The 16,906-nt window shown below is 35.8% G+C and overlaps 1 protein-coding gene across 1 annotated transcript in view; it reads right to left on the minus strand.

Moving 5' to 3' along the window:
• The window catches only part of Scsalpha1 (Succinyl-coenzyme A synthetase alpha subunit 1), a 110,890-nt gene that overhangs the window by 15,450 nt on the left and 78,534 nt on the right, over positions 1-16,906 (minus strand). The window contains exon 6 of the mRNA XM_090392714.1: positions 11,223-11,296. Within this exon, the coding sequence (XP_090248840.1) occupies positions 11,223-11,296 (74 nt within the window). The remainder of the gene's footprint in view (positions 1-11,222; positions 11,297-16,906) is intronic.

The following is a 16,906-nucleotide window of genomic DNA, read 5'->3' on the forward strand; positions in this document are numbered from 1 at the left end:
TTGGAAATCAAGTAAAAGTGTGATTAGTAAGGGCATGAGAACTAGATTTTTCAGTTTGAGAGTTGCAAATGAATAAAATGGGTTGCCAGTTAGCTGTTAGTGCTTTGTCTGTTAACGTGTTCAAGAAGAGGTATGATAAATTGTATGGATAGTTTGTCTCCCACGATGAGTCTTTGAACTCCTGGAGGTACCCATACAATAATAACTATCAAACATAATTGTTGTTTACAGTGCAATATCACTATGCCATGTGTCAAAAATTTTGAATGGTTGATAGTAAATGCAACTTTAAAGTCATATCTTACAAAAATCTCTGTCCTATTATACCAACTGCAGGATCATTATCTTTGTTTTTTTCCCCGAGATATATAGAATATTATGAAGATGTGCCATCTCATATAAGTATTTCTAAAATAATACACGTAGTTTAGTAGAAAGTTTACTCATTATATGAGTAAAATGATATGAGGTAGTAAATATAAACATATTATATACTGCTAAGTGAGTAGGTAACTGAGTCATTAGCTCACCAACAAAACAAAATGTTTATCCATTTCCTGTGAGGCTAGGAAGCTGGAAGTTTGTAGGAAACTTCTGGTATGGTCAACAGGAAAAACTGGAAAATAATGTTCAATTTAACTAAATGATACCTAATTTTTTTTTTGAATAATCGAAAAACAAATCCTCTCTCCCTAACTTGGGATGCATTCCTTCAATGTGTAAGACTTAAAAAAATAAAAATTACATAAAACAAGTAAATCTCATTTGAGGTTATTAATGAATTTCTTAAATCTTCTGCACAGAAAGTTGCAGAAGAAGAGAGAAAAAAGCAGAAGAACAAGAAAAAAGTATCCAGAAAATTGACAGATGCATTTGTTTCTGTTTCTGTTCACAAGGCAGTTTGGCTAGGAAATGAATTCCAATATGGAGAGATTAAGCAAAGTAGACAGAATGATATAATCTGCAATTGTTTGCTATAGAAGAATTTATACAGAAAAGAAACTTGTGCAGACTAATTTGGCATAACGTATAAATTTTTAAAGAAGCTCATACTTGCTGTCACCTGTTCCCTAAAGATGAGCCCTAGACCTTCTACTAGATATCTGGTGTACATTCTAAGAACAGTTGATTGCAATTCCCGAATCTGAAGAATTTGTTGTTGACTGTCTAAATCTTCCCTACCTCTTATGAAGAACTGTGAAATTAATAAAGTAGCAACTTTGAAGAATAACTCTTCAAAATTATTAAAAGGGTTCTATAATACTATGAAGTTTTTCGATATGTGATGAATATTTATTTTATTTAGCGTATGGCATAATAAAAACACGACATCAGAATATATAAATACATATTTGTGCAGACAATAAAAATGAGACAAGTAATGCACATATACAAATATCAGTCTAGTTCAGATAGCCAATCAAGAGCTGAAGGATCTGTCTCAAAAAAGTCTCTCAGGTCACCAGGGTAGGCTCTTATGCCGCAGTCCTCCACAATGTGCCGGACGGTTTGGTTTATGGTCCCACAGTCACAATGGGGTGTAGGTGATCTTCCCCACTTGTGTAAGCTGTCTGCATAGATATCATGTCCTGTGCATATCCTATTTAGGCTTTTCCATAAGATGACATGGAAGCTCAATCCCTTTCGGATTTTGGTTGGGAAGGATATACTTGTTTAAGTCTTGTTGCGATTAGAGAGAGAGAACTAGGAATGACATGGTAGTTCTCTGAGTGTGACTCCTAGTTAGAGGCCAAACTACATCCATCCATACTAACCTCTTACATAAAAGAGGTTAGTAAGGATGTGTGGACTAGATTTTTTGCTTGGAGAGTGGTGAATGAGTGAAATGGATTGCCAAAATTAGTTGTAAGTGCCCTGACAGTGAATGAGTTTAAGGAGAGGTATGATAGTTATTGTGTGTATAAAAGGTTAGTGTGGATCTCCTTGAATTAGTCTTCTGCCTCCATGGAGATACCCATAAAATAACTGTCTAGGCTTCTTGGAATGGAAGCTTGGCCATACACATAGTGAATTTTTATTTTGTTTAGTTCTTCCAATAGCAGAGATTCAGTAGAACAGATGGAGTGATCTCAGTGCATAATTTTTATTAATGCCTATCTCTATGATAGGCATTAATAAAAATTTATTATCATTATTACTAACTTCTTATCAACAATTTTTCTTGTTATATTCTCATGATTTTTTCACTATTTGTCTTAAAGGTGGATATCTAATTCTCACAACTTCTATTTGGCCTGAATCCCTAGCTTGTTCTCTCCAAGTTTCCCTTTTGAAATTTTTTCTTAACTTTTTTTTTTCCAAGTATACTTGCATAAATCTTACAAGGAACACTCAGTAGAGCAATTCCTATATAATTCTCATATTCAGTTTTATTGACTTTTTTTTTTATAAATGGTACTGTGAGAGAGCTCTGCTCCAATCATCCTTAATTCGACCTTATGATTAGGCCTTCTGATTTATGCAGTACAGTCACTGTAAAACTTTTATACCTCCTTATTTTAGCATTTCTGGTTGAATATCATCTACTCCAGCTACCTATCCACATTTCAGGTTTGTGACAACTTTTTTTACTTCAAGTATGGTTATATATTCCAGATACCATTCCTGTTGAGTGTCTTCTACCACCGTACATACTGTCACTGCTCGTTTTATTTAGCAATCTTTCAAAGTAATTACTCCATACATCAAGAATATCTTTATCCTCAGTTTTCATGTCTGCTTTATTATCAATAATTTCTTTTACAGTACTATTTCATTCCCTGAAGAAAACATTGACTCAATGTTTTCCACAGTTCCACCTCTGAAAGTTGATCAACCTCTGACTTTTTTAAAAACTTTCTTATATACTCAATTTTATCCTGCTCAGCACTAAATGGTGATCACTTTCAATTTCAAATTCTCTGTATACTCTTGTGTCCCGAACCAGCATGACAATATCATTATCAACAATAATGTAGTCAATGAGACTTTTCTTATTTCTCGTGTTTTCTCTCCATGCGAATTTGTTCATATTTTTATGTTGGAACATGGTGTCGGTAATAACCAGTTCATGTCCTGAACAGAATTTAGTAGGCACTTACCACTATTATTAGCTTTTTTTTTCTTTTTTCTCCAAATTTTCACCAAATGTTTCTATGTCTGGTAACCATTTCTTAGTCTGCTGAGAAATTTTCAACAAGAACCAACTTTTCCTTTTTCATTGTGTCAGCTGCCTTCTCTAATTCTCCAAAAAATTCCTCAACTTCTTCCTTAGTAGAACCTTCTGTGGAACCAGAGTTCCACAGAAGGTTCTACTAAGGAATAAATCTCATTGTCCAGTTTCCCATTCTGCCCAAATCACTTTACTTGATACTATCTGCCATTCAAGAAAATTATACTCATATTTAATCTTGAATCTGGATATCTGCGTGAGCACCAAAGCAGTGGCAGACAGGCGTAATAATACCAGTCTTCAAGAAGGGAGACCAGAAGGATTGCAGCAACTATCGTGGCATCTCTCTGCTCAGCCTGCCTGGGAAAGTATATGCTAAATGCTTGGAAAGAAGGTGCAGGAGCATAGTTGAGTCAAAGTTCCAGGAAGAACGATGTGGCTTTTGTCCTGGTAGAAGCATAACTGACCAAATCTTCACTTTAAGGCAAGTCTTTGAGAAATCTTGGGAATATGCCAAGAATGTCTACACATGTTTTGTGGACTTGGAGAAGGCATATGACCTGGTTCCTCAGGATAAGCTTTGGCAAGTTGGCAAGTAGTACAGGAGTATGGAGTGGATGGTCAACTATTAGCTGCCATCAAGTCCCTGTATGAATGCCCAGAGTTTTGTATCAGGGTAAACAGCACAAAGTCTGAACCTTTCACAGTCTCCGTTGGTCTCCGCCAAGGGTGTGTTCTGTCACCCCCTTCCTTTTCATAATATTTATGGACTGGATTGATAGGCACAGCCAAGGTACTGAGTGTGTCAGAATTGGAAGATGTAGCATTGGACGTCTGCCTTTTGCAGATGACCTAGTTCTACTTAGCTCCGTCACAGATGACCTCCAGCAGACCCTGAATAGGTTTGTAGCTATTTGTGCAGAAGCTGGGATGAAGATCAGTGTGGCCAAAACGGAAACATTTGTGGTCTCAAGACAACCTTCCCAGTGCCCTCTACATGTGAGTGGAGTCCCACAGAGGCAGGCGGAGAAGTTTAAATACCTTGGATCCATATTCACGAGTGATGGAAAGCGGGACGTAGAGCTAGATACTCGAATTGGATCAGTAAGCACAATATTTCGGGAGCTTGGCTGTTCAGTAGTGATGAGAGCTGGGTAATGACTGAAAGAATGCGAACACGAATCCAAGTGGCTGAAATGAGGTTCCTTCGAGGGGGGAGGTTGCGGGGCTGACAAGACTCAATAGGGTCAGAAGCTCTGCAATTCGGGAAACCCCTCAATACTCAACCGCTGCATCTCCATGTTGAGAGATCACAGTTACGATGGTACAGGCACCTGGTCAGAATGCCACAAGAGAGGCTCCCCTAGCTGGCCATCTTTGCCAAGCCAGAGGGTGGGAGGCCACGAAGAAGGCAAAGGACTCGCTGGATAGACTATATCCAAAACCTTGGGTGGACACGTCTGGGAGTCCCACCAGAACACCTGAGCTTGGTGGCAGAGGATCGTGACCATTGGAAGTTCCTCTTGCAGCTGCTGTCCCCACAACCCCATTAGGAAAGGTGGGCCTGAAGATGGATGGATGGATAGATTTAATCTTGAATACTATAGGTGCTCTTTCTTTACTCTTTTTGTCACTGCTGAATTTAACATCTTGTATTTGTTGCTCAGAAATATCTTGCCTTTTTGTTTCAGTAATGCCTACCATGTTGATCTGGTACTTATCCAATTCTTCTGCTAGTTTTGTTTCATTTCATTTGATATGTAATTGTGTGAGATGAGATGTCCACCAAATCGACATATTGTTTCCCCATTAGTACCTTTTATTGTATGGCTTTTATTTTATGCTTGCTTTCCAACTAAACCTCTGGAAGTGAATTTTATTTATGTGGGCTTGTTCTAAAGGGCAGCTTACGTGGTGTGAAGTACAGTCTGTATCACGTGCTCACATTATTTGTTCTATGCCTCAACAATTACAACAAGAACTCTTAAACAACAAGTGATACATGAAACTCAAGGCTTCTGAAAAAGAAGCACACAACAGCTTTTTAATTTCTCTAATCCTAGCTCAAATAACAAGGAAACAGTACGTTGAGTTCCAAGCCCATACATTTCTGACATCTCAGAACCCATTTCCAGAATTCTTACGAACATTCTCCTCTGGCTCTTCCTGGTGTCCATCAGTTCTTTGAGACTGGTTCTAGACCGTCATCTTTCTTACTTTGGACAAACTGAATGCTCAGTAGAAAAATACAAGAACACCAATCTTAAATGAGCAAATCTGGCTTAGCACAGCAAGGATTAGATACAGACCACAATATCCTATGGTCTGAAACATGCTTACTTCATCTGTGTTGCTATAAATTTGAACATTTGTTTAAAGAAAGTGCTGAGACCTTACTTCACTGCCTGAACTTAAATTGGAACGCTTGCCTCTTGCTATCTAAAATATCAGAAAGTCTTATTCTAATCATGCACACTAATTTTTTTTTTTTTTAAATAGAGTTAACGAATGATTAATAATACAATGTTTCCTCAGTAATACCATTGCACTGCTTTATGCAAAACAGCACGTAGCTCTTACTGTTTCAAATCAATCCATTCTTTGTATTCTATCTTGTAATTATAAGCAATGTATGGGAATCTTTGAAAAAGTGCTTGAATGAGGCGGTATCTGAATGTATCCCTAGTTTATTACTTCGAAGAGCAAACAGGTTGGGTGTGAAATGGATGTGCAGCCTTATTAAGCTAGAAATCCACAAGAAGAAGATGATGTGGAAAGAGTATCGTGAAAATAAGAGTGAGAGGAGTTATGAAATTTTTAAACCTCAGGCCAGAAAAGTAACGAGTATTGTGAGAAAAGCTCAAACGGAGTATGAAAAGAAATTGGCCATGCAAGCTAAAGGCAATCCAAAAGAATTTTATCGTTATGCCGCAAGCAAAAGAAAGAATGAATGTGGAAGAATAACTTTATTGAATGCAGATGGTACACGAGTGTCGGAAGCTAAGGAGATTGTTCAGTTAATGAGTGCTCACTTTGCTAAGATATATAAACCAGGTATATGTAATATGGTGCACAGTGCTACTGCTATGTTGGATGAAGGGTTAGAGGTTCATGAAAATGAAGTTGAAGAGCTTTTGCATAACCTGGATAAGAATTTGTCAATAGGGACAGATGGAATATCTGCCCATTTGTTAAAGGAATGTTCAGCTGAATTGGCTAGGCCTATCACACATTTGTATAACTTCAGTCTCAGCTCAGGAATGATACCACAGGAATGGAAGGAATGTAATATAGTTCCATTGCACAAGGGTGATGCAAAAAACTGATGCGTCTAACTACCGACCTATCAGTATCTCTGGTGTGGTAGTGAAGATTTTTGAGAAGTTAGTAAGAACTCGCATACAGATCTCGTAAGAAATGGTTAGACAATCATTCTATACTCTGCAGGGAACAGCATGGAATTACTAAAGGAAGGTCATATTTTAACAATTTGTTTATATTTTATAAATATTATGGCCGAGTTGGATAAAAGAAATGGATACACTATAATAATGTTGGATTTTTCTAAGGCATTTGATAGGATACCACACGATAGGCTGTTGCATAAACTGGAGAATATGGGATTGGAATGTAATCTATTGACTTGGATCAGGGGAATGGTTGACAGATATCAAAAAGTGGTATACAGTGGGTGTGAATCTGCCAGATTTAAGGTAACCAGTGGTGTACCTCAGGGTTCAGTCCTTGGGCCATTATTGTTCAATCTATACATTAATGACTTCAAGCAGGGTCTATCATCAGATTTGCAATTGTTTGCTGATGATGCAAAGATAGGCAAGGCAATCAGGGATGCTACCGATATTCAGCAATTACAAAATGATTTGAAATAGACTGGAAATCTGGGCAAATGAAAATGGCTATCAGTTTAATGTTAGTAAGTGTAAAGTTATGCACTTTGGCGTGATTAGAGATCCAGCAGCATATTATGTTAGCGGGGTTATGCTATAAGAAACTGAAGAGGCAAGGGATCTTGGTGTATTGGTGGATAAGAATTTAAAGTTCAAAGGTCACATAGCAAAAGTTGCAAATACAACTCAGAGGATAACTTCTATGCTGAAGTGAACCTCGACATGTAAGGATAAGGAAGTAATTTTGCCTCTTTATAAGGCTTTGATAAGACCACTCTCGGATTACTGTGCTCAGATTTGGTCTCCCGGGTTCCAAGGGGATAAAGAAGCTGTGGAAAGGGTGCAAAGAAGAGTTACAAAGATTATATCTGGATTATGAGGACAGATTGCGGGTATTAATTGCTCTGGATTACAGACTCTGGTTAACAGGAGAAAGAGGGATGATATGATAGAGGTCTATAAACTTTTGAATGTGTGTTATAGCATTTCAAATGATGAAATTTTTTGTTATATGGAAGGCGGGGAGAGAACACGGAGGCATCCGTGGAAGTTAAGGTTGTTCTCGGTCAAGAAAGGGATAAGAGCTAGGTTTTTCTGTCAGAGAGCAGTGAGTGAGTGGAACAGTTTGCCCTTAGGGGGTAGTGAGTGCATCTAGTGTAAATGAATTTAAGGGAAGGTATGATAGCTGGGTTGAGTAATTTACAGCCTCCCTCGATGAGGCCTCGACTCCCTGGAGGTCTCAGATAATAATAATGATAATAATTAAGTATCACAGCTGCTGATAATGGCATGTAATATTCATGCTGAAATATATGACTTTAAATAAATATTATTGCTCATTTCCTTGTGTTTTTTTTTGTGTGCATTAAAGAAACCTCTCATGGCACAAGTATCTCTTAAAGAATCAATCCAAATTAGTATTTATAAACTAATGTGCAGTGCCAAGAATTGAGGTTTCCAGTGGAAAGAATCAATCTTGTTGTAATTCTTTTACTAATGCTAACAAGAGGCTTTACCATTTCATAGCTAAATAAATGTAAATACATTCATCAGCTGCTGAACAATGCTCAAGTACAAATAATTTTTCAGTAATAATATCCAAATTCAGAACCAGTAACAAAAACTGACAGTTTGCTTCATTCAATTAAGACCTCAAAATGAGATAAAAAGAAAGCCGAATAGCCCCTCTTCTGACTTCCAGGAAACTTTGCTGTGATACAATATTATTAGTCTGGTATAAGATTTTCTCCCACTGAAAGCATTACACATATGAATTAAGTTTCTGTTTCATTGTGTATCTTCTTCTTCTTTTCAGCCATTTTCTGTCCACTGCTAGACGAAGGCCTCCTCCAGTTCTTTCCACCTTTCTCTGTTCCTGGCAACGGTCGACCAATTTTCCTCAACAAAATTTGACAATTCATCACTCCACCTTCTTTTAGGACGTCCTCGACCTTGTTTCCCTTCTTTTGGAATCCAGTTTGTTAGTATGGTGGTCCAATGCTCATCTTCTCTTCTGGATAGATGTCTGCCCATTTCCATTTTAGTGAAGAATGATGTCAGTGATGCTAGTCTGGCTTCTTATCCAGGTGTTTCAGTTCTTATCTTTTAATGTGATGCCTAGCATCAACCTCTCCATTTTTCTTTGAGTTGTTAATTTATTTGCTAGTGCTTTTGTTAGCGACCAAGTTTCACAACCATATGCTGTGAAACTTGACCAAAGGAAGAGATTTAACCATAAACTGGTTAAATCTCTTCCGTTTTAAACAGAGTAGGACATCATTGTTTTGAAAAATGCTTTTCAATTTTCTGAATGCACTCCAGGCAAGTTGAACTTTCCTATTTATAGTGTATAGTGCTTTTATATTCAGTTATGCTTAGCTTTCTTAAATTCTTATTTTGTTTGTATATTTCAAAATATATTAATATAACTGTTTACACAAACAGCTATTTTAATCAAAAGACATATTTCGGTGATTACACCACATTTTTTTATTATTCAGTTCTATAAAACACTGAAATAATAGTTCCCGACAAGTTTCGTAAATCGTAGGATTTACATCTTCAGGGGGTAAATAGTATAACTTAAAGTTTAAACAAGAGAATTAATAAATACAAATCATAACCGTCTGGCTATTCATAAAACTCAAATGGTTATTTGAGTTTTATGAATGGTTATTTGAGTTTTATGAATAGCCAGACGGTTATGATTTGTATTTATTAATTCTCTTGTTTAAACTTTAAGTTATACTATTTACCCCCTGAAAATGTAAATCCTACGATTTACGAAACTTGTCGGGAACTATTATTTCAGTGTTTTATAGAACTGAATAATAAAAAAATGTGGTGTAATCACCGAAATATGTCTTTTGAACCAATTAGCCACAGAAGTTTAAGGCTGCAGCTATTTTAATGTTTCATACTGACATTCTATATTTGATGTTTTAGTTTTTTAATGAATATATGTACAGCAGCTCACTATTCTCAGCCCACATGACTCAGTATAATGCATCATTTGTTATTATTTTATATTGATTATATAGATTGATTTATATTGATATTATAATGATTATATAAATTGATTTATATTGATATAATATATTATACTGATTTTATATTCTAGTATCTGAAATCCAAAATAGTCAATCTACTGTAAAAACCATAATTTTACTATATTATAAAGCAAAACTTCAACATCCTGTCCATTATTTATGCCATTTACAACCTTTATACTTTTTTTTCTTAATATATACAGTGGATTCTGGTTAACTGGATCACATTGGGAATAGCATAATTTGGCCCAATTAAACAAAGTTGCATGTCAAGTGTATATACATAAGACATAATACAAGTTTTTCATTTATTGCATAGCAAAATTACTGACTTATAGAGAAACTTAAAGTATTGTCTTTAATTGAAGTAAAGTATTTGCCATAAAAATAATTTCATTTATATACATATTAAACATACTTGCACTTCTTAGCAGTTTATGATTGTGCATAGCCTGTCTTTTTTTTTTTTTTTTAGATTAAAAACAAAATTGGTACAGATATTTAGTGCAGATATAACATTGCTTTTCTGCATGAAATAGAGTTGTGATCCAGTAATGAATTTTCTAGCATCCTGTGTAGTCACTTGTTCAAGTTTGGGAGCATCACCTCATCACTTTCTTCTAATGTTATGCCTCAATTTCCAAATCTTCATTATAGTACTGAAGATGACCGTTAATGGATGCAAATGCTTCATAGTTTCTTTGATATGGTACATGTCTCATTTTCACTATAAGCCATATCCATGATTAAATGCTTAAAACCACAGTGAGCAAAACAGTTTTGAATAATCCTGTTGCATATTCCTTGCCAACTACTGGCCATAAACTGTACTATTTGTAAAATTTTTCTTGATTCTGTGTCCCAACTCATATGCCAATTCTTATAAAATTTAAATAACATCTATGTATTTTTGTTTGCATGGTACTGAAATGGTAAACTCTCCATTCTAATCCCTTTAAAGCATTGAGGCCTGGCCCTTTTTCCAATAACTAACAGCTTTTGTTTACTAGTTCATGACATATTTGAACAGCATACTTGTTTGTCACACAATCTATTGCTTTCAGTGATCTGAACTGTAGTATATTATAAATATACTATTCAGGGTGGCACAATAAAATAGCCGTGTTTCATCAGTACTAAATTTTTGAATGAGGTTACTGGATGGCCCAATTAAACAACATTGTGTACCAAATAAATAAAGCAAATTCTTGTTATATTCTAATTTTGTTTGTGTTCTTCCAGACTTGACCCAATAAAACGGCTGCCCTGATTAACTGGAATGTACTGTGTGCATGTGTATAACAAGTTGATTTGAATATATTTAAAGATATTTTACTCTCATATAGTATTATCCATCCCTTTACCAAAACATGAGCTTTTCAACCATCAGAACTGTTGCATTAGTTAATAAAACACTCCCATCTCATAATTCCAATTATCAGTATTAGACACTGTACTCTTGAAAAAAACAAGTTCACTTTCATTAGGAAATATGGATATTTTAATGCATTATAAAGTAAAATCTTTGGAAGATGTTTTTATGTTAATAGCTACAAAATAAAAAGTTAATTTTTTTTTTTTTAATTGGTATACCTGATTATGTTCCTTAAGATACTCTGCAGCACGTTCTTCTGCACCTCCACCAATTTCTCCTATTAAGATGATACCTGTTCACAAATAAGTGTTTATTAAATTATTATCTATTAATTACTTTTCATTCTTAATTTTTTTTTTTTTTTTTTTTTTACAGAAATGAAAAGAAGCCAAAACTGCATATAAAAAACAGCTATATTTATAAATAATTTAAGGAATAACATTCATCCACAAGCACCTTCATTTTGTTTATTCAGAGGAATAAAAGTGAAAGTATCACAGCCTAAACCAAAATTAACTCTTGGTTTTTAACACAAAAAAACAGGCGAAATCACAAAATAAAATTTCTATAGAAACTGAAAAAAGAACCACTACTTACTGTTTCTACCTATTTTATTCAGCAGATTTGTGGATGGTGATCATAAAAATATGCCCCCCCACACACACTAACAGATACCTACATATTAATTCACACCACTTTCCTGCACAAAAATATCGTAATGAAAATGCTATTAATATCAGTAGTAACAGATACAACCCTCTAAAAATAAAATATTATTACCATCTCCTAATAACATGCAAACAGGAGCATACAAATCACTTCAAACGAGTAACAGCAATTCCTTAGATTAGGGAAACTTCTAAAAAAACATAGCAAATGCCTACAAACCACTAATAAAACAAGATCAAATATACCTTCCTCTTATCAGTAAGAGGATGGTATATTTCTCTATTATAGATTGTCGACGTAAATTCTGGATTCTGTTTCGAGGATATATAGTGGTTGGTCGGCAAATTTAGTGCTCCTGTAGAGTTGATGATTTTTGTCTGGTTTTATCATCATCGTCAAATTCCTGACATGTACCCACAAGGGATGTACAGGAAAAATTTACATCATTACTAATTTCCTATCTACAATTTTCCTCCAAATCGGTATGTTACTTGTCAAGACTCCAACATTATCAGATCTTATATTTCTATCGTCTAAGGCACTTTGTACCATATCAATCCACCTATATCCTGTGGGTCATTTTCCTGCCAACCTGGCAGAGAACACTTGTTTTGCTAATCCTTCCTCGCCCATTCTGTTTAAGTGGCCATACCAACTGAGATTAGCACTGCTAATACATTCCTGGATGCTGACAATGTCTAGTTCTTTCCTAATATCCTTGTTTATAATATGATATTGCCATTGATGCCATCTGTTCATGCCTCTAATCTTTCTCAGAACTCTCATATCTGCAGTCTCTAGTATTTGGCCAAGTGTTTTTTACTTCTTGCCCAGCTCTCAGATCCATAAGTTAAAACTGGTTTAGACACTGTCTTGTATACAGCTAATTTAGTGTTCCGACTAATTTCTCTCTTATTCCATATGAATTTATTCAATTGACTGCCTACCATACCAGCTTTGTTGATTCTGTTGTCTATTTCCATATTTAATTTACCATCTTCACTAAAAATTGTGCCTAAGTAGCTGAAATGTTTTACTTGTTCCACAGGTTCTCCATACACAACACAGTTGACATTTTCAACGATTCTACCTATTTTCATTGTCTTTGTCATTTTATTCCTGACCTTCATGCAATATCTATTACAACAGTTATTCAATTTAGCCAGGGAATCTTGTAAACTTGTAGCTGATTTATTTAGAAGTATAACATTGTCTGCATAATGCAAAGAGCTGACATTAACATCTCCAATTCTGATATCATGTTTAATACCACTTTCCTTCACAATGTGATCCATATAGATAATGAATAACAGAGAGAAAAATGTACATCCTTGTCTCACACCAGATTTAACATTAAACAATCTTCCTGTACTTCCTTCAATTCTAACTGCTGACTTGCAACTCAAATAAAGAAAGTATTGCTTGATATAATGCCCCATTGACACCATATAACCGTAGCTCATTGAATGCTTCTCTCTTGGCACCTTGTCATATGCCTTTTCAATATCGACAAAACTTAAATGCAGATCTTTGTTATATTCCCATGATTTCTCAACTATTTGTCGTAAAGTGAAGATCTGATCCTGACAGCCTTTATTTGGCCTGAATCCAGCTTGTTCTTCACCAAGCTTTTCTTCCACAATTCGTCTCAACTGTTTCTCAAGAATACTTACATAAATCTTGCCAGGAACACTCAGTAGGGAAATACCTCTGTAATTCTCACATTCAATTTTATTTCCCTTTTTATATATGGGTACTATTAGAGCTCTACTCCAATCATCAGGAATTTGTCCCTCTGTCCAGGCCTTCTGAACTATGCACTGCAGCCACTGTAAGACTTTTATACCACCATACCTCAGCATTTCTGGTCAAATATCATCTACTCCAGCTGCCTTTCCACATTTCAAGCCTTTGATGGCTATTTCAAGTATGGATATGCATTCCTGACTGTATGCCTGTTGAGTGTTTTTTTACCACTGTACTATCACTATTTGTTTCATTTAGCAATTTTTCTAAGTAATTACCCCATACTTCAAGGATATCTTTTTCTCCTGTTTTCAGGTCACCTTTATCATCTCTAACTCCTTTTACAGCACTCTATCCTATCTATCCATTTCTAAGCTTCTTCAACAACCTCCAGAATACCTCACCACCTTCTTGATATTTATTTTCTATGTTCTTGCCAAAGTCCTCCCATGACTTTTGTTTAGCTAGTTCTACACAGTGTTTAGCTTTCTTACATTTATCTCTGAATTCTCTAAGAGCACAAGCTGACTTCCTGTGTCCACCATGGAGGTCTGATTTTTCTATCCTTGCACACAGCTTCACCACATGCCTCTCTCTCTGACTTAATCAATCACGGTTTTCTTCAAGACTTGCCACTGAATCTCCAAAGTTTGTTTCCTGTTCTCAACCTCTTTAATTTTTTCTTCAATAATCTTTGTGTATTTTTATCTACAGTTCACATCTGAGAGCAGCTCAACTTTTATTTGCTTTAAAACTTTCTTACATGTTATTCTTTTCAATATGAAATTCAATTTTATCCTGCTCAAGACTAAATAGTGATCACTTCCAATTTCAAATCCTCTGTACACTCTAGTGTCCTGCACCAGGGAGAAAACATCACTATCAACAATAACATAAATGAGACTTTTCTTATTCCTTGCCTCTTTTTTCCATGTGAATTTCTGCACATTTTTATGTTGGAACATGGTGTTAGTAATAACCAGTATATGTCCTGAGCACAAATCTAACAGGAATCTGCCATTATTATTAGCTTGGCTCTTTTCTCCAAATTTTCCCAAAATATTTTTGTATGTCTCACAATCATTTCCTACTCTGCTATTTAGATCCCCAACAAGGACCAACTTCTCCTTTTTCATTGTGTCAGTTGCTTTCTCTAAAGCATCAAAAAATTCCTCCACTTCTAACTTAGTAGAACCTTCTGTGGGACCATAAGCACAAACAAGTCTCATTGTCCAGTTCCCCAATCTGATATCTGCCCACATCACTCTCTTGAGACTGTCTGCCATTCAAGAAGATTAGCCTCGTATTTTGTGTTGAATACTATGGCTACTCCTTCTTTTACTTGATTGTCATTGCCTGAATAGAACATTTTGTATTTATTGCTCAGAAAGATTTCACCAGTATTTGTCTTTTTTGTTTTAGTCACCCCTATTATGTCGATCTGGTACTTATTTAATTCCTCCGCTAGCTCCATTTCTTTGCCATTCAGGCTTCTTATGTTTATAGTACCGATCTTTAACTCTGGTGATGTTGAGTTGAGGTTTGTTTTCAGATTTGTTCCAGTAGCTGACTTTTCGCTGTTTGCCCTCGTTCCCTGGCGAAAAAACAACGGTGGCCTTGTTTAACCGGGCGACGCCCCAGCTGGCATGAAATTTTGTCATGTTGTACCATTATTTTTTATTTTGGTTTAACCAATAAGAATACAATTTGGTCGGCTAAATCCCAAATTGCCAGCCCATCCTCGTTCGTTCAGTATCAAAGTAGATACCCAACAGGATGCACCACGAGAAGGTGAGGATTGGACATTAGGTCAGAAGCCCTGGTCGGTTCTCCGCATTCCTTTAAAGGCTATGTGGAGGTCTCCTCTCAGTTATACAGCTTTGACCCTTAAGCACCCCAGTCTGATTTTATTGTGTTTTAAAGTGTTTTGTAGTATACTAGTGTAGATTTTAGTGTTTTATAGTGTATTTAGTATTTTATCATATATTTTATTAAGATATTTCAATATTTAGTATACATTTAAAATGGTGCCAAAAAAGGGCAAGAAATGTAATGCTAAAAAAAGTACTGCAGTAGAGAACAAAAAAATTAGCCTTGCTAACGAGGTTATTGTACACATGGAGGAGGTTAACAAAAACGAACTAACTGCCAAATTAGCAAAGTTGAAGCAGATAATCAGAGAGATGATGCGGGATCCTTTCTTTTAAGCTTGCACGGTGATCCGAATGTATTTTTGAAAATTAGGGAGACAACTACCGTGTTTGAATAAAAACTTTAGTTTAATATAACTAAAATCTACAATTCGACGTTTCGACCTTTATGTCAAGGTCATCTTCTGGAGCATACAAATATACACAAGAAACAAGCTATACTACTATCAAACTGGTTCGTTAAAGACACTGACCAACCGCTACCACAATTGTTGGCCTGACCTCTGGTGAAAAAAAAAATAAAAAATAATACATCAACGCTAGAGTCCTATTATTTGTGTTGTCTACTATATACATATATTAACATTATTCCAGCCAGTTGGAGTGGAATGGTTTCTAATACTAGCGAAAGATTCAACATAAGTCAGGCTAGAGTCCTGACTTATGTTGAATCTTTCATATTAGGTTGGCTGAATGCGTGCCATCCAGATCCTTGGAATTTTCATACCATCTTTTTTATTGATATTTGGGTGGTTTATCAGGATTTCGTAGGATTCCTTAAATTTTCTTTTGTACCAGGTTTTTGTGTGGTGTAAGGAGCAGGTGCTTTTCCAGTTGATTTGGTGTAAGGTGTTAAGTGCGTGAGAGGCCTGCTTCACCATAATGGTTATATTTAATGTGTCTAATGTGTTCTTTCTTGCGTATAGGGATTGTCCATCCTGTTTCACCAATGTATGGTAAGTTACAGGTGCAGCAGATGCAACAGACTCCAGGTTGTGCTAGTGGGAGGAGAGGATCCTTAGAGGAGCTGAATATGGTTTTAAGTTTAGTGGGTGGTTTAAAGGTGGCATTGAGGTTATAATGTTGTAGGATTCTGTTGATTTTTTCTGATAACCCTTTAATGTATGGGATGGCTATGATTTTACTGTAATCTAGATTCATTTTTGTTGTGGTTTTATAGAGTATTTTATTGACAGTAATTTTGTTATAGCCATTATTTATGAATGTGTCACTAATGATTTTTAGTTCTTGTTTCAGGGCTTGCTGGTTAGAGCAAATAGTTGTGGCTCTGTTTTTAAGGGTGTTAATGACTCCATATTTTTGTGCTGGGTGGTGGTATGAATTTGCATGTATGTATTGGCCCATGTGTGTCGGTTTTCGGTAGACAGTGAAGGATAGACTGCCTGAAGGAAGACGTGTAACTAGTGTGTCTAGGAACGGGAGCGAATTTTGGTTTTCGATTTCGATGGTAAATTGTATGCGTTCATGTTGTTTGTTTAGTAGGTGGCTGAGGAATGTGTTTAGCGTTTGTCGCCCGTGTGGCCAGATCGCGAACA

The sequence above is a fragment of the Typopeltis vanoorti genome, chromosome 5 (assembly GCF_054136105.1).
Source record: "Typopeltis vanoorti isolate ZY-2024b chromosome 5, IOZ_Tvanoo_1.0, whole genome shotgun sequence".
Lineage (NCBI taxonomy): Eukaryota > Metazoa > Arthropoda > Arachnida > Uropygi > Thelyphonidae > Typopeltis > Typopeltis vanoorti.